Here is a 13,936-nt window from a genome sequence, read left to right on the forward strand (position 1 = left end):
TAATGTCTAACCACGAGGAATTGAACTAAATCACGGAAAACCAAATTATATGAGCATCTTTCAACTACTCTCCCATTAATATCGTGCTTGGAGTGACATAGTCGGTTGCATGAAATTTATTATCCTTCTCTGTCTTAATTATTTATCATAAAATGGCATTTTATTATCTGGACTTGCCCGAAATACTTTGTAAATCAGTTTGAAGGGGATGGAATTACTCAGGATGGCAGGACTGCAGTGCTGATCACTGCAGAGTGAGAGCACGGCTGCCCAGGGGAGGATGTGAGTGCTGGAAAAGGCCTTGCCAAAGGAGATGAGGAATTCTGCAGCCCAAGGTGAGGGATTTGATGCTTGTGGTTGGATTTCACTGCCTTCCCAGATGGAGGGTTAGCTTGCTGTGTGTTAGCCAAAGCTCCCAGGAAGGGTGGATCCAGAGAGCAGCCCTCAAACCCTGCTTTCCAGGGACAGATCAGGGCATTTTACTAAACCTTTTGATACGGTTTTCTGCTGGCATTTGTGTAGCCCTTAAAACCCTCTAGCAAATGTTGAGAGGCCAGAAACATCTGGACCTCCTCCAAAAAGTGGATCAGAGCCTGGAGATCCCTTTTTGGGATCCCTGGTGCCAGTGGGACCTCACCGACTCCATCAGCATTCCTGCTGCAGGCAGTGCCTCTCCTTGCTTCCCTGAAACCCTGCAGAGTATAAAGGTCAAAACAACACTTTTTTTTTTTTTTTCCCTGTCTTCTCAGCTTCTGGCTGTCGTGTTTGACACTTTCAATGACATTGAGAAGAGGAAGTTCAAGTCCCTGCTGCTGCACAAGCGCACGGCCATCCAGCACGCGTACCGGCTGCTGGTCACCAAACAGGTGAGGCTGTGCCAGCAGCACCCTGGGCTGGCTGCTGAAGCAGCACCTCCCAAAAAAGGGCTTTTATCTCTCTTCATTCTGATCAGGCTCACCATGGGCTAGTGGTTTTTTTCATTCGTGTTCACCTCTGTTAGCAGAGTGCTCTGAATTTCAGCCCTGCGTGAGGTTGTGGCTTGGTAAAATGGGGGAGGTTTGTGCTGGAGTGCATGTGATCATTGATTTCTCTCTGAATCAGGCTGGGTCACTTGAGGACTTGTTTGGCTTACCAGGCATCACTGCTGAGAGGAGGGATGGGTCATACAGTTGAAAATATAATCCATTCTCTAGATCCTGCACGAGTGAGCAGTGCAGAAACAGGAGGAATTCACCTACAAACAGCTTTTTACAGGGACAAACACTGTGAGGAGGAAGCTTAATTTCTTGCTTAACTTGTTGGAGATAAGACCCAAAAATAACTAACCCACTTATAGTAGATTAGTTCATGTTTAGTGCACATAGCTGATGGTCTTTAAAAAGTGCCATGATGGGATCTGTTAGGCTGCCTGCTCATTTCCCAAGAAGAGGGGTTGAACTCTGCTTGGGGTGTCTGGTTGCACAATTTTCAGGTGATGGGGCAGCAGGGAACAGTTCTGCATTTGCTGGAGGGACCCATTGCCAGAAAGGCTTTCTGATCTCTGCCCTGGGATGAGCTTGGTGTGTTAAAGTAATAGCTCAGGGTGCTTAGGGGGCTCAGTTATATGTATGAAATCCTGCTCAAAACAAATCCAGAGTGAGAATTAAAAGCCTCTGTGCATTCCTGCCTGCTGCTGCTGCTTCTGACAGCATTCCTTTGTTGCCAGAGGCCGTCTGGAATTTCCTTCAAGCACTTCGAAGGGCTGCTGCGGTTCTACAAGCCTCGGATGTGTGCCAGAGAGAGATATCTCACCTTCAAAGCACTGAATCAGAGCAATACCCCTTTAGTCAGGTAGGGTGCTCCTGCTGCTGCGCCCAGAGCAGGGAGCTTGCTGTGCTTTGGGGAGGATGGCTGGGTCTGTGGAATGAGCGTTCTGGGATGGGAAGGGTTTTGTGGGAAGCTGGGAGCTGGGAGGGGGTACCCTGAGAGCTGAGTGCTGGGGTTGCTGCGTGCCCTCTGGTGGATACAGCACTGCTGGCACTCACGGGCAGGAGCTGCTTCCCTCTCCCCTGGCAGAGCAGAGGCAGGGGCTGGGGAGTTCTGGAGCCTGCAGGAGCATTTCCTCACACAGTGCAGCCTCGCAGCTTTACAAGGTTTTGCTTTTTTCCAGCAGCTGGCTGTCCCCCCCAGGGTTTTGTTAATTAAAATTTGGTTCTGCTGGTGCTTTCAGGGCTGCCATCCTCTGTGTTATGAGGCAGAGAATTGCCATTCTGGTGGGGGGTGGGTGCAGCTAACTCCAGCCAGCAAGGGAGTAGAGAGAATTAGAGCAGGAGACCTTCTCTTCCTTTTCCTTTGTTCTGGCCACAGACAGGTTCCAAGTGACTCTCCTATGAAACTGGTGCTGATGTTTCTCCTTGAAGTCAAGTGCCACAGAGAAGTATTGAAAATGGCACAGGGAGAAAGACTGAGTTGTGAAATTTAGGCACCGATGTCACCAGTAAGAGTCTGTGAAGTTCAGCATCCTCACTTCCAGACACATAAAAGCTGTTACAGGCCTGACCCTGGGCACCTAGACAGGCACTCATTTTCTATGAGTTTCTTTGCTTTCATGTCCTTTTTCAAACTTCATTTTTACCTTGAAAAGAAAATGTGCAAAGATCTTAGAAAAGGACTGTAGGAGTAATTAAGCCAGTCCAAGACTTCTTCATGAAGAGCAGTGCAATCTCCATCCCTTGGAGTTGGCATCTAAGCCTCAGGTCTTTCCTCTCAGTGGTACAACTCTGGAGTTCAGCAGAGTCAGAGCTTCCCTTAAGGGCTGAAGCATTACAGAAAGGAGATTCTGGCTATTGTCAATCAGGAACCTTTGGCCAGGCTGGGAAGAGGTCACTGCTGAGTCCTGTCAGCTGTGGCTGCAGTTCTGATAAGGAGTTAATCACCTCCAGGGACTCTCCACTGCTGATGTCTGACAGGGACAATTAAGGATCTGCTTACCCTCAAGGCTCTGATCGGATGTTTCCTTCTGTTTTGCAGTCTAAAGGATTTTTACAATTTCTATGAAGTTGTTGGCTTAAAATGGAAGGTAAGAGTTTGTTGGGTGCAGAGGAAGGAAACCGTGTGTGGGAGGGAGAGAAAAGGAGTGGTTAGAGAGGAGCTGGGTGAGAAACAAAGGCAATCTGAGGGAAGCAGCTGATGGGGGTAGGGTGGCTCTCCATCCCTGCCCTTTTTTTGGCATGGATGTGGCTCTGGCTGCTGCTGACCGTGGCTGTTCTGCTTCCAGGCCAAGCGGAACCGCGAGCACTGGTTTGATGACCTGCCTCGGACTGCCTTCCTTATTTTCAAAGGTAACACGCTCTTCTCATGGCAGCGTGGGTTCAGCTGGCAGGAAGAGCATTCTTTACAAAGAAGGGACTTTGTCTTGTGTCTCTGGCAAACAGCTGAGGGAAGGCTTTCTAACCAGCTTCTTGGGTATCCAGAGCCTCCGAGGCCAGGGACTTGGATTCAGAGTCTCCAGGGAAGATTTCTGTGCTGTAAATATTCCTGCAGTGACTGTGGAGTGGGATTTGGGTTGTCACAAAAGCTCTTAGGCTGCCTGGTCCCATTCAGGTCAAAGGCAGCAGTTTGGGAAGGGAAAAGAGAAGCCTGAAACCCCCATCAGATTCATGCCTTGCCAATTTACCTCCTGTGTCCCAAGTTCCTTGGCTGGATGTAGCCATTCAGAATAAAGAACCTGCAGCTCTTCTGGGGTGGTGTGTGCTCCTGGGGAAGAGCTGACACCCTCTGACCCAAGCACAGCTGCCACAGGAGCCCTCAGAGCTCTGCTGATGCTCCCAGCCCTCCTTGTTCCAAACACAGAGCATTTACCTCTGTCCACCCCAGAATTAGCACATAGAGACCAAACAGGGCATCTTGGGGGCTAAGGGTAAGGACTTCATTGCTGCTGAAATTCTGAAGGATATTTAAACTTATTCCCAAAAAGTGGAAGTTAATCATACGCTGATCTGTTTAGCTTCTGTGCTGAGGATTGGTATGGAAAATATCTCTAGGGAGAAGACAGAGGGATCTGTGGTGTGGGGGATGGTGTAAACATTTGTTTTATCATCCTTCCCTTCACACAGGCATCAACATCCTGGTGAAGTCCCGTGTGTTCCAGTACACCATGTGTGAGTAGGAATCATCTGCTTGGCTCCCTTGCTCGTGTGGTGTGCTGGGTCTGCCAGCCCTGCAAGGAATTTGGAGGAACTTTCACAGAATCACTGGGTTGGAAGAGATCTTCAAGATCATGGAGTCCAACCCAGCCCCAACACCTCAACTCAACCCTGGCCCCCAGTGCCACATCCAGGCTTTGTTAAGCACACCCAGGAATGGGGACTGCACCACCTCCCTGGGCAGCCATTCCAGAACTTTATCACCCTTTCTGTAAAAAACTTTTTCCTAATATCCAACCTAAACTTCCCTTGGGGTGCAGCTTGGGACTGTGTCCTGTGGTTCTGTCAGTTCCTGGAGAAAGAGCCCAGCCCCAGCTGAGCACAGGCACCTTTCAGGAGCTGTGCAGAGTGATGAGGGCACTCCCGAGTCTCCTTTTCTCCAGGCTGAGCACCCCCAGCTCCCTCAGTGGTTCCTCTCAGGGTTTGTGTTCCCAGCCCCTCTCCAGCCCTGTTGCCTCCTCTGGATGCCCTCAAACATCTCTCAATGTCCTTCCCAAATTTGGTGTGGTCTGAGCCGTGGTTCATGGACAAATTTTGGAGTTTTGGTGGAGAGGGAGGGAACTGCTTCATGGTACCACCAGCCTGGGCTCTCAGCTCTCGCTCTGGAGAGGCTCCCTGGCTCACTGCACACCGCCTCTGTGGGGCTTCCTGCATGTGGGTGGGTTGGTGATCAGCTTTCCCAGGCCTTGGGGGGTTTATCTTGCAGCTGAGGATGCTGGATGAGGAAGTGCCTTGCCATGAGGCACATTCTGTTTGCTCTCAAGGAGCTGTGAGCATCCTCACTGCTGGAGGGATTGCTTGGCAACTGAGCTGCCTGAGACAGGGAATCTGTGCTTCTGTTCTCTAGAGGAGAAAGAGTGATTCCTCCTGGTGCTACCTGCTGGCTTCTAAGTGATTATTTCTACTCAGTAATTATGGGTTTTTTTGGTTTTTTTCTTATAGTTTTGTTTCTTTTTGAACACAAAGGTACTGCATCTCTTAAAGGCCTGCATCAAGACATGGGGGAAGACTCACAATTTATGAGTTCAGTTTGTTCATTGACTTGGAACCAATGCTCCTACCACTTGTCTGTGTTGTATTCTTTTTGTTGGCCTGAGAAATGGATATCCAGGAGTGGTTTTGCTATGAGTTTTTCCTTTCTTTTCCAGACACTGTGGTGGCTGTGAATGGAATTTGGATTCTTGTTGAAACCTTCATGCTGCAAGGTAGGAAACATCACAGCTTGTTGCTTGACTGTGGTGCTGGGGGATTGGAAGAAGGGGAGGGCTTGACAAAGCTGTTCTTGTGTCTTGCAGGAGGGAATTTCTTCTCCAGGAATGTCCCATGGAGCTACATAGTCTTCCTCACAAGTAAGCTGATGCCTCCCAACAGAGCTGTGTGATTTCCTGAGGAGCTGGGAAGGGAATTGAAGTTACAATTCAGCCTTGGGTGTAGAGCCTCCATCCAGAACAATGGTGTGCCTGGCAGGGATTGTTTTGTAGACTTCTCCAGAGAGAAATCTCCATGAACACAGGGAAATGTGTTGGAAGGGAAAAGTCTCTTTGGCACCTCACTGGGTGGGGTCTGTTAAACCCCTGTTTAACAGAAATCCTTTAAAACCACCACACATCCACGAGGGGATGAGCCTTCCCTGTGGGGCTGCTCATTCCTGATCCTCTTGTGTTGCAGTCTATGGTGTGGAGCTGCTCCTGAAGACCACTGGGCTGGGGCCTGTGGAGTACCTGTCCTCAGGCTGGAACCTGTAAGTGCCCATTCATCTTTTTGGGTTGGAAACACCAACTCCTGAGCCAGGCCTGCAGAGAGGAGGCCATCAGGCAGCTTGTCATGGATGCCTTGTGCATCTTGTTAGGAGCAGCACCAACCCCTCTTCTCTGCTGAAGCACTGCTGGTAAATCACTGCTCTTACATGAATTTTGTTTCATTTTTCTTTCCAGCTTTGACTTCTCAGTCACCCTGTTTGCATTTCTGGGGCTGATGGCACTGGCATTCAACATGGAGCCCTTTTACTTCATCGTGGTCCTGCGACCCCTGCAGCTGCTGAGGTGAGCTGGGGAAGGCTGGGGAGGGGGGATTCCAGAGAGCAGGTGGGACAAAGCAGCCTTGTTTTCCATCAGTCCCACTGGGGACTGAGCTCCTTAGCAGGAGAGGGCAAGGATTGCTCAGTGGGAGTGTGACCGTGGCAAACAGGGATTGCGTGGGGTAATGGGATTAGCGCGAGTTATCAAAATGAGCGATAACAAAAACTTGGGATGGGATATGAAAACCCTGGGCTTTGGAGCTTAAGCTGATCTCTAATAGAGATCAAGGGATTTACTGGGGGCAGATTATCCTGTGTCTGCCTTCGTGGGGTTCTTACACCTCCTCTAAATTGTCTGGTGCTGTTCAGAGAAAAGCTTTTCTGTCAGGGTGAGATGGTCTGAGCCAGTTTAATAATTTCCATTGAATTACCAGAAATTACAGTTTTCAAAGGATGCTGCTTTCTAGGGTGAAGTACTGCCCTGCTCCAACTGCATCTCACACTTTGAGCAAGAGCATGGCCTGTCACCTCTGTGCAGTTCAGGGAGCTGGGGCTGATTAACCCTCTCATGCTGAGGTACACTCACCTTCACAAACACCTCCAGAGCCACAGGGGGAAGGGATTTGAGGTGAAATGTTTCATTAAAAACAAGCTGATGTAATTTAACTCTTCAGTGAGAATTTTAAGAACACTTCATGACACTCAAGAGGGGACAAAAAATAATGTTTTCTCTGTTCCTCCCCTGCCAAAGCCTGTTTGGCAGCTGTGTTTCTCTGTAAAGGATAATGGGGTTGCCAAATCTTAAATAAGCAGGCACAGTTTTGTTTCATCAATTTTTATTGGGTCATGGGGGAAACACAGAAAAGCTTGTGTCTGGGGGAAGCAGGAATGAATCCTGACCCTGTACACGGGCCTAGTATAAGTTCTTAAAAATTTTTAGGAGTTTTAAATATCTGTTTATGCATCATGCCATGTAAAAAGCCAGCCTTTTTTCCCTGAGACCCTCAGTCCTATTGAATGTGTCACAAACATTTAGATGGGACAGCAGGAAGGCGAGCAGAGACCACTTGAACAAGAGCAGAGAGGTGTCAGGAAACCTCAGTGTCGTTGACCAGTGAGGCAGAGAGAGCTGGGATTCTCCTTTCTGCTCTTCCCCCACCACCAGGAGAGCTGCAGGGGGTGGGTAACTGCTGGCCTCTCCTTTCAGGCTGTTCAAACTGAAGAAGCGCTACAGGAACGTGCTGGACACCATGTTTGAGCTGTTCCCTCGCATGGCCAGGTACCAACCTCTGCTCCTGGGGAGGGCAGGGGGCTTTGGGGGCAGGCAGGGACCTGCCCAAGGGCAGGGGGGCTTTGGGGGCAGGCAGGGACCTGTCCAAGGGCAGGGGGGGGTTGGGGTCAGGGCAGGGACCTCTCCAAGGGCAGGGAGGGTTTGGGGTCACAGCTGGGACCTCTCCAAGGGCAGGGAGGGTTTGGGGTCAGGGAGGGACCTGCCCAAGGGCAGGGGGGCTTTGGGGGCAGGCAGGGACCTGCCCAAGGGCAGGGAGGGTTTGGGGTCAGGGAGGGTTTGGGGTCAGGGAAGGACCTGTCCAAGGGCAGGGAGGGTTTGGGGTCACAGCTGGGACCTCTCCATGGGCAGGGAGGGTTTGGGGTCAGGGCAGGGACCTGTCCAGCCTGCTCTGATCTCTCAGTGGGTAGTTACTGATTCTTCTCAGCCAGTGGAGTGTTCTTCTTCCAATTCCTTAGAGCAGCAGCACTCCAGCACCCTGGGCTCCTCCTGCTTTGGTGATAGGAGGATAGCTAAGAGTTATTTTTAGTTTTTCTCTCCCATCCCAGTTCTTGCTGGGAGACAAAGCCCCTGTGGGAAGAACACTGGCACAAATCCCCCTGGCCCCAGCTGTTCCCTGTCCTCAGCAGAGCCCCTGAGAGCATTTTTGTGGAATGGTGGTGCCTGAGTGCTCCTCCTCAGCCCTGCTTCCCTGCCAGGAGGCCTGAGCTGGCTGGAGAGCCCTGCTCTTGGCACAGTCCCTGCATGCAGGGATGTGGAGAGGGCACAAACAGTGTGTGGTGTTCTTTGTTGAAGGAGATGTGGAGAGATGTTTATTTAACAGGAAAGGACAGGCTGGGAGGGGATCCAGGCTGCTCTTTGGTTTCTCTCTCCAGTGAGTGGCAAACTTCTTGTCCAAGGACTCCCTGAATGAGGGCAGGCCAAGAGCTGCAGAGCCACAGCAGCAGGGAGGGTGGGCTGGGCTTTCCAGTGCTGCTTCCCATCCCTTGGAAGTTCCTCCCAGAGCAGCCAGCCTAGGATTTTGTGTTTCCCTGCCTTAGCAACTTTTCAGCAGCACAGTACTCTTTCTGTTTCTGCCTCCAGCCTGGGTTTAACCCTGCTGATCTTCTACTATTGCTTTGCCATCGTTGGCATGGAGTTCTTTGCTGGCGTGGTCTACCCGAACTGCTGCAAGTGAGTACCTCAAATCCAGCCCCCTCAAGAGTGCTTTTGGTGCTCAGCCAGCAGCAGGGAGCTCTGGCAGCTCCATTTCCCTCTGGAGAAGTGGCCTGGGGCTGAATGGGGTTTTGTAGCTAAGGCAACACGTGGCAAAAATCCAGGAGATACTTCATTTCTCTTGCCCCATGCCTGGAAGTGCCCAAGGCCAGGTTGGACAGGGCTTGGAGCAGCCTGGGATGGTGGAAGGTGTCCCTGCCCATGCAGGGGGTGGAATGAGATGGGCTTTAAGGTCCTTTCCTACCCAAACCATTCTGTTTCCATGATGCCAGAGTTGCTTGTCCAGCAACAAATTCACCCAACATCAATTCACCCAACATCAATTCACCTGGTCCTGGACTCTAAGCTGTGCTGTGCCCTTGTCACCTGTAATGATGGCAGACCAGTTGGAAATGCCAAGCTTGAAGTGTGAGCCAAGGAGCTCAAACTCTCAGTTTCTCTGGTATAATATTTGCTGAATGATTAGAAAGACTCCATGTGCTCCCTGGGCTTGTGCTGAGCTCTGAAGGAGAGATGATTTCTTCCAGAGGAAAATAAAATATTGGCCAAGAAGTAGAAATTGCTGCTCTTCTTACCACCTTCTAGAGGGGCTGGTACTTACAACTTTTTAGATTTTCCTTGCTTTTCCAGTCTCTGCTGATTCTTTGTCCTGTTTTCTCCAACCAGCACAAGCACGGTCGCAGATTCCTACCGCTGGGTGAACCACACAGTTGGCAACAAAACAGTTGTGGAAGAAGGTTATTACTATCTCAACAACTTTGACAACATTCTGAACAGCTTTGGTAAGGGCACTTTTGTCCCTAGAAGAGATTATCCTGTGTTCCTGCAGAGCTGGGTGGCTCTGTAGTGCTGTAATGCTCCTGTGAGCCTGGGACTCTCCCAGGCAGTCCTGCTAATGCACCTCACTCAGCATCCTGCTCTTTGTCTGGAGAGCTCCAGCTGACTGATGGTGCCAGGACTGCTTTGCAGGGCAAGCAGAGGTCTCTCAGAGCCAGCTGGAAGCCAGCAGATCTGTTCTGGCTGGTGGTTAGACCAGAGGTGCTCAAGGAGGGCATTTAGGCTCTGCCCTTCTAAAGAACCAGCAGCATTGCCTCTCTTTAAACCCTCTCATGAGGAATCATTTGAATGTGTTGATTGCTCTCCATGATTTTTCATAATGTGTGAGCAGAATGCTAATCTCCTGGAGATTTCAGAGGTCTCCATGCTCTCTGCTGAGGAGTCAGGTCTGGTCTCTTCAGGAAACAGAGATGAAGCCATGCTGCAGGTTCTGTGGGTCTGACCCTTTGTCTGGAGGAATTGCAGTGGGGAGGGTCTGCATTCTCTCTGGATTTTCTGTCTTTATTCAAACTTGGCTGTCTTGTGTCACTCTTCCCTGTCAAACACTTTGTGTAAAAGTCACAGTGAAGCAGGTCAGGATGGATAAAACAATCACCTGTGTGTGTTTCTCCCTCTTGTGTGCAGTGACTCTGTTTGAGCTGACGGTGGTCAACGACTGGTACATCATCATGGTGAGTGACCCCTGCAGGCAGCACAGCCAGCTCAGGCACACCTTGACACCACCACTGCTTTCTTCCCGTGGTGGCTTTGTTGCTGGGTGTCTTTTGGAGGCATTTCACCCCTGCCATGCTGCTGGGCACGTTCCAGGCTTCACAGGCTGGACAAATGAAGTCGCCCCATGCTCCCATTTGTCACCCTGCTGTCCAAAGCCACCAGCTTTGGATGTTCTATGTGTTTGCCTGTAGGAACATCTTTTTTTAGCTGCAAGGACCCGTTGGGACATTGAGCATTGCACAAGCAGTCCCTGGGTAGAGTGTTTATGCTGCTTTGTGCCTGTTGATAAGCAGTTAACGCTGCCTCTCCTTCCCTTTGTGCACTGCTCACTTCTTCCCTCTCCCCTTCAGGAAGGGGTGACATCCCAAACCACTCACTGGAGCCGTCTGTACTTCATGATCTTCTACATTGTGACCATGGTGGTGATGACAATCATCGTGGCCTTCATCCTGGACGCTTTCGTGTTCCGCATGAACTACACTCGGAAGAACCAGGACTCAGAAGGTCAGAGCTGAGGCCTGGCTGACCTGCAGCCTGGTGTCTTCTCTCCCTGGTACTTCATGTCTCTAGGAGAAAATGGGATGGGCCAGGAAAAACCAGATTTTTTTTTAATTTATTTTTTTTAACCTGACATCCTGAGCTAATTCTTTTGCTCGCTGTTCTTTTGCTCGAGCTTGTTCTTTGTGTGATGTTTTTGTCTGATCTTTCTGCTCTGCCCCTCATCTCTCCCCCAGAATTCCCCAAAAAGCATGGGTGGGTGTATTTGTGTGGGTTTTATATATGTCTGTGTACACACACATACAAACTTCACCACTTGAGCCATTTCAACCAAATCCTTTGAAATGGGAAGTCCGTGTGCATTTCATGCAAGGTTCTAGGAAACATTGCAGCAGTGATGTAGCAAAGCTCAACGAGGGACCTTGCAGGAAGGGAAGACTGATCATCTTTTTAAACCAATTTCCCTTCCTCACTGATACCCTCCCTGGTGGCAGGACGTGTCTCCAAGGTGATTTGCCAGCACTGTTTTGCCATGACCTGGAGGACAGCAGACACTGCCTGTCCAGTTCTGCCCACATTTTCTGGTTGTGCTTAGGCTGCTGACCCTGTGCTGGTTTTGGACATGCCTTTCTAGGAGCTGGCAGAGACTGGGCTCTGCATCCCCCTCATCACTCACTCACTGTCCTATTCCTCCTGAGCTGGGGGGCCTGGAGCTGCAGGCCCCTTCCTGACCTGCTAATTCAGGGCCAAAGCCACACCCATGGCTCACAGCCCTTCTCCTGCTGTTCCTGCAGGTGAAGGCCTCACCCCCCTGGGGTTTTAGGTGCCAGAAGATCAAATCTGTGTGGCCCAGGAGCTGTTAATTAGAGAAACATTTGTGATCCTTCCTGCACCCAGTTTGAAGGGAGCAGTGGAGGGCATTGGCTAACCCTGGACTCCCAAGCTCTCTTAGGCAGGTGAAGGTCAAAAGGCAGAAACTCTTACGTGATTATTTGATTTCTTCATTTACAGACTAACAAAAAAGCTACAAGATTTATTTTTTTTTATGATACCAAGGAGCCTGATGAAAGTAGTTTGAGTCAGAAGGTTTGCTGGCCCTACACACTGGTTAACTTTCTCCCTGTGTTGTTGTGGGTTGAACATGCCCATGTTCCAGTCACAAAGCAGGTACAGCCTGTACCTGAGCTCTGGCTTGGTCCTGTGTGCTTTAGGCTTTGCCTTCCAGGGTTATCAGAGCAGCTGTTGAAGCAATGCTCATCTTGGTGACTTTTTTTTTTCTCTTCTTTCTGTTTCTTGCCTCTCCAGAAGATAATGGCATTGTTCTGGAGAAGGAGATCTCCAAGGAGGAGGTGATTGGCATAATTGAGCTGTACAAGAGGACTTCAGCTGCCACGGAAACAGCTCAGCTGCAGAAGATTGTGTTCCAGATGGACAAATATGGGGTAAGAGGAAGCCCTGTGAGTTCTCACCTTCAGGAGAGGGAGGTGTGCCAGGACCACTCTGTCTGTCTGGGGAGAGAAGATCCTGCCTGTGTTGTGTTCAGGGCTGAGCTGCTGGAGGGACTCTGCAGCATCACAGAATTTTGCTGCTCTGGAAGAGCAGCAGCTGCTCCTTGCCTAGCCTTGGCAAAGTCTGGTCCCTGCTGCCTGAAAACTTCCCTTAGAGCTGTCCTGGCCCCTGCTGATTGAAAAAAAAAAGCATATTTATTTTTCTTCTAAGGAAGCCACTCTCTCATACTTCCCCTGCTGATCTCCTGTGCCATCAGAGAGCCCTGGGGCTTGGACAGTCCTGGAGCATTATGGCAGCATGATGGCATTGATTCCTGATGCTTTCTTTCTCCATGGCCCTGCTTATGCTGCCGTTCTAAAACATTCTGAATTGGGAAAATGAGCTCTTGTCTCAGAGCTGCTGTCTGATGCATCTGGGAAGAGCTGGGGTGGTTGTTTTAACAATGGCCATTGTACCCCTGTGTCACCAGGGCACAGGGCAGGTGCTGCAGCCTCTCAGGTGGCAGCAGAAGGAGCCTGGGCTGGTCTGAGCTCATCACTGGCTGATGGGTGTCCACAGGAAGGATGCTTGAAGTTCCAGCTGCTCAGTGACTGATGAATGTCTTTTTTGGTGTTTCCTCCTCCTTGCCCCACCTCCAGCAAATGTCAACAGTGTTTCTGGGACGCAGGTCGAGGACCAAGAGTGACCTGAGTATGAAGATGTATGAGGAGGAGATACAGGTATGTGGGCTGAGCTGGAGCTACCAGCAGGTCAGTGGTGGGAAAAAGGAAAAATTCCAGCATTCCCTGGAATAACAGCCAATCCTTGCAAGCCCTGGGGGCTGCTTTCCTCTGAGCCCAGGGGTTGTTAAAGCACAGAGCCATCAGAGCTCCTCAGTGGTGCAGGTGTGGCAGGCCAGTCCCAGTAACCACGCTGGGGTGTGCACAGGCACTCCTGCTCTGCTGAGCTGCCCTGGGCTCCCCAGGTGCCTGCTGGGGCTCTGAGCACTCTGTGGTGCTGCTGGGGCTTGGCTGCTGAGCACAGAGCTCTCAAACCTCTGGAATGTGGTTGTGTTTGAGCTTAGGTGTGTCTGTCTGACACACAAACCAAGGCTGGCTTGTCCCAGGCAGGCCTGCCTGGTTTGCAGGCTGAGCAGGATGGGAGAGGAGTCAATCAGCAGATTCCCTGGGTTTTTAGCACCTTCCTGCCAGTGCCACCTGTGGTCAGGAGCTTTCTGCCATGGGTTTGGTCACTGCCAAAGGCAGCTGAAGGTCATGGGCAAATATAATGATTAGTGCTGAAAAAATTAATCTTGTAACCATTTGAATGTGTCCTTTGTCCCCAGAGCAGACAGACTGGGGATGAGGCTTGAGTCCCCTTAAGGAAAATGCACATTATTTACCATGGGGCTGGGTCACCTGCAGAGAAACTTCCTGCCTGTTCTGCTTGGTCTGACTGAGGGATGTGACATCCTGGCACACCCTGGGTGCTGCCCAGCACCAGGAGCTGCTCTGCAGTCCCAGACATCATGGGAACAGACATCCTGAAGCCTGGGTGTTCAGGAGGGACATCCTGAGGGTGGGAAGTGTCCTTGCGCTGTGGCAAGGTCTCAGTGCATTCCCCACAGGCATGCTGCAGTTGGCTGGGTTGTTCCAGGAGGTTAGGCTGTACCCAGGGCTTTGGGAAGAGCCCTCT

The 13,936-nt window shown here is 50.6% G+C and overlaps 1 protein-coding gene across 3 annotated transcripts in view; it reads left to right on the top strand.

The window, feature by feature from the left end:
* Positions 1-13,936, top strand: part of TPCN1 (two pore segment channel 1) — a 42,225-nt gene that overhangs the window by 25,589 nt on the left and 2,700 nt on the right. For all 3 annotated transcript variants that reach the window (XM_064392153.1, XM_064392154.1, XM_064392155.1), the window contains 16 exons: positions 750-866; positions 1,706-1,830; positions 3,010-3,058; positions 3,257-3,320; positions 4,095-4,139; positions 5,333-5,389; positions 5,480-5,533; positions 5,853-5,925; positions 6,119-6,226; positions 7,409-7,480; positions 8,573-8,662; positions 9,371-9,486; positions 10,166-10,212; positions 10,606-10,759; positions 12,059-12,195; positions 12,901-12,981. In XM_064392153.1, the coding sequence (XP_064248223.1) occupies positions 750-866; positions 1,706-1,830; positions 3,010-3,058; positions 3,257-3,320; positions 4,095-4,139; positions 5,333-5,389; positions 5,480-5,533; positions 5,853-5,925; positions 6,119-6,226; positions 7,409-7,480; positions 8,573-8,662; positions 9,371-9,486; positions 10,166-10,212; positions 10,606-10,759; positions 12,059-12,195; positions 12,901-12,981 (1,389 nt within the window). The remainder of the gene's footprint in view (positions 1-749; positions 867-1,705; positions 1,831-3,009; positions 3,059-3,256; positions 3,321-4,094; positions 4,140-5,332; positions 5,390-5,479; positions 5,534-5,852; positions 5,926-6,118; positions 6,227-7,408; positions 7,481-8,572; positions 8,663-9,370; positions 9,487-10,165; positions 10,213-10,605; positions 10,760-12,058; positions 12,196-12,900; positions 12,982-13,936) is intronic.

This window comes from Passer domesticus, chromosome 17, assembly GCF_036417665.1.
Source record: "Passer domesticus isolate bPasDom1 chromosome 17, bPasDom1.hap1, whole genome shotgun sequence".
NCBI classification, from domain to species: domain Eukaryota; kingdom Metazoa; phylum Chordata; class Aves; order Passeriformes; family Passeridae; genus Passer; species Passer domesticus.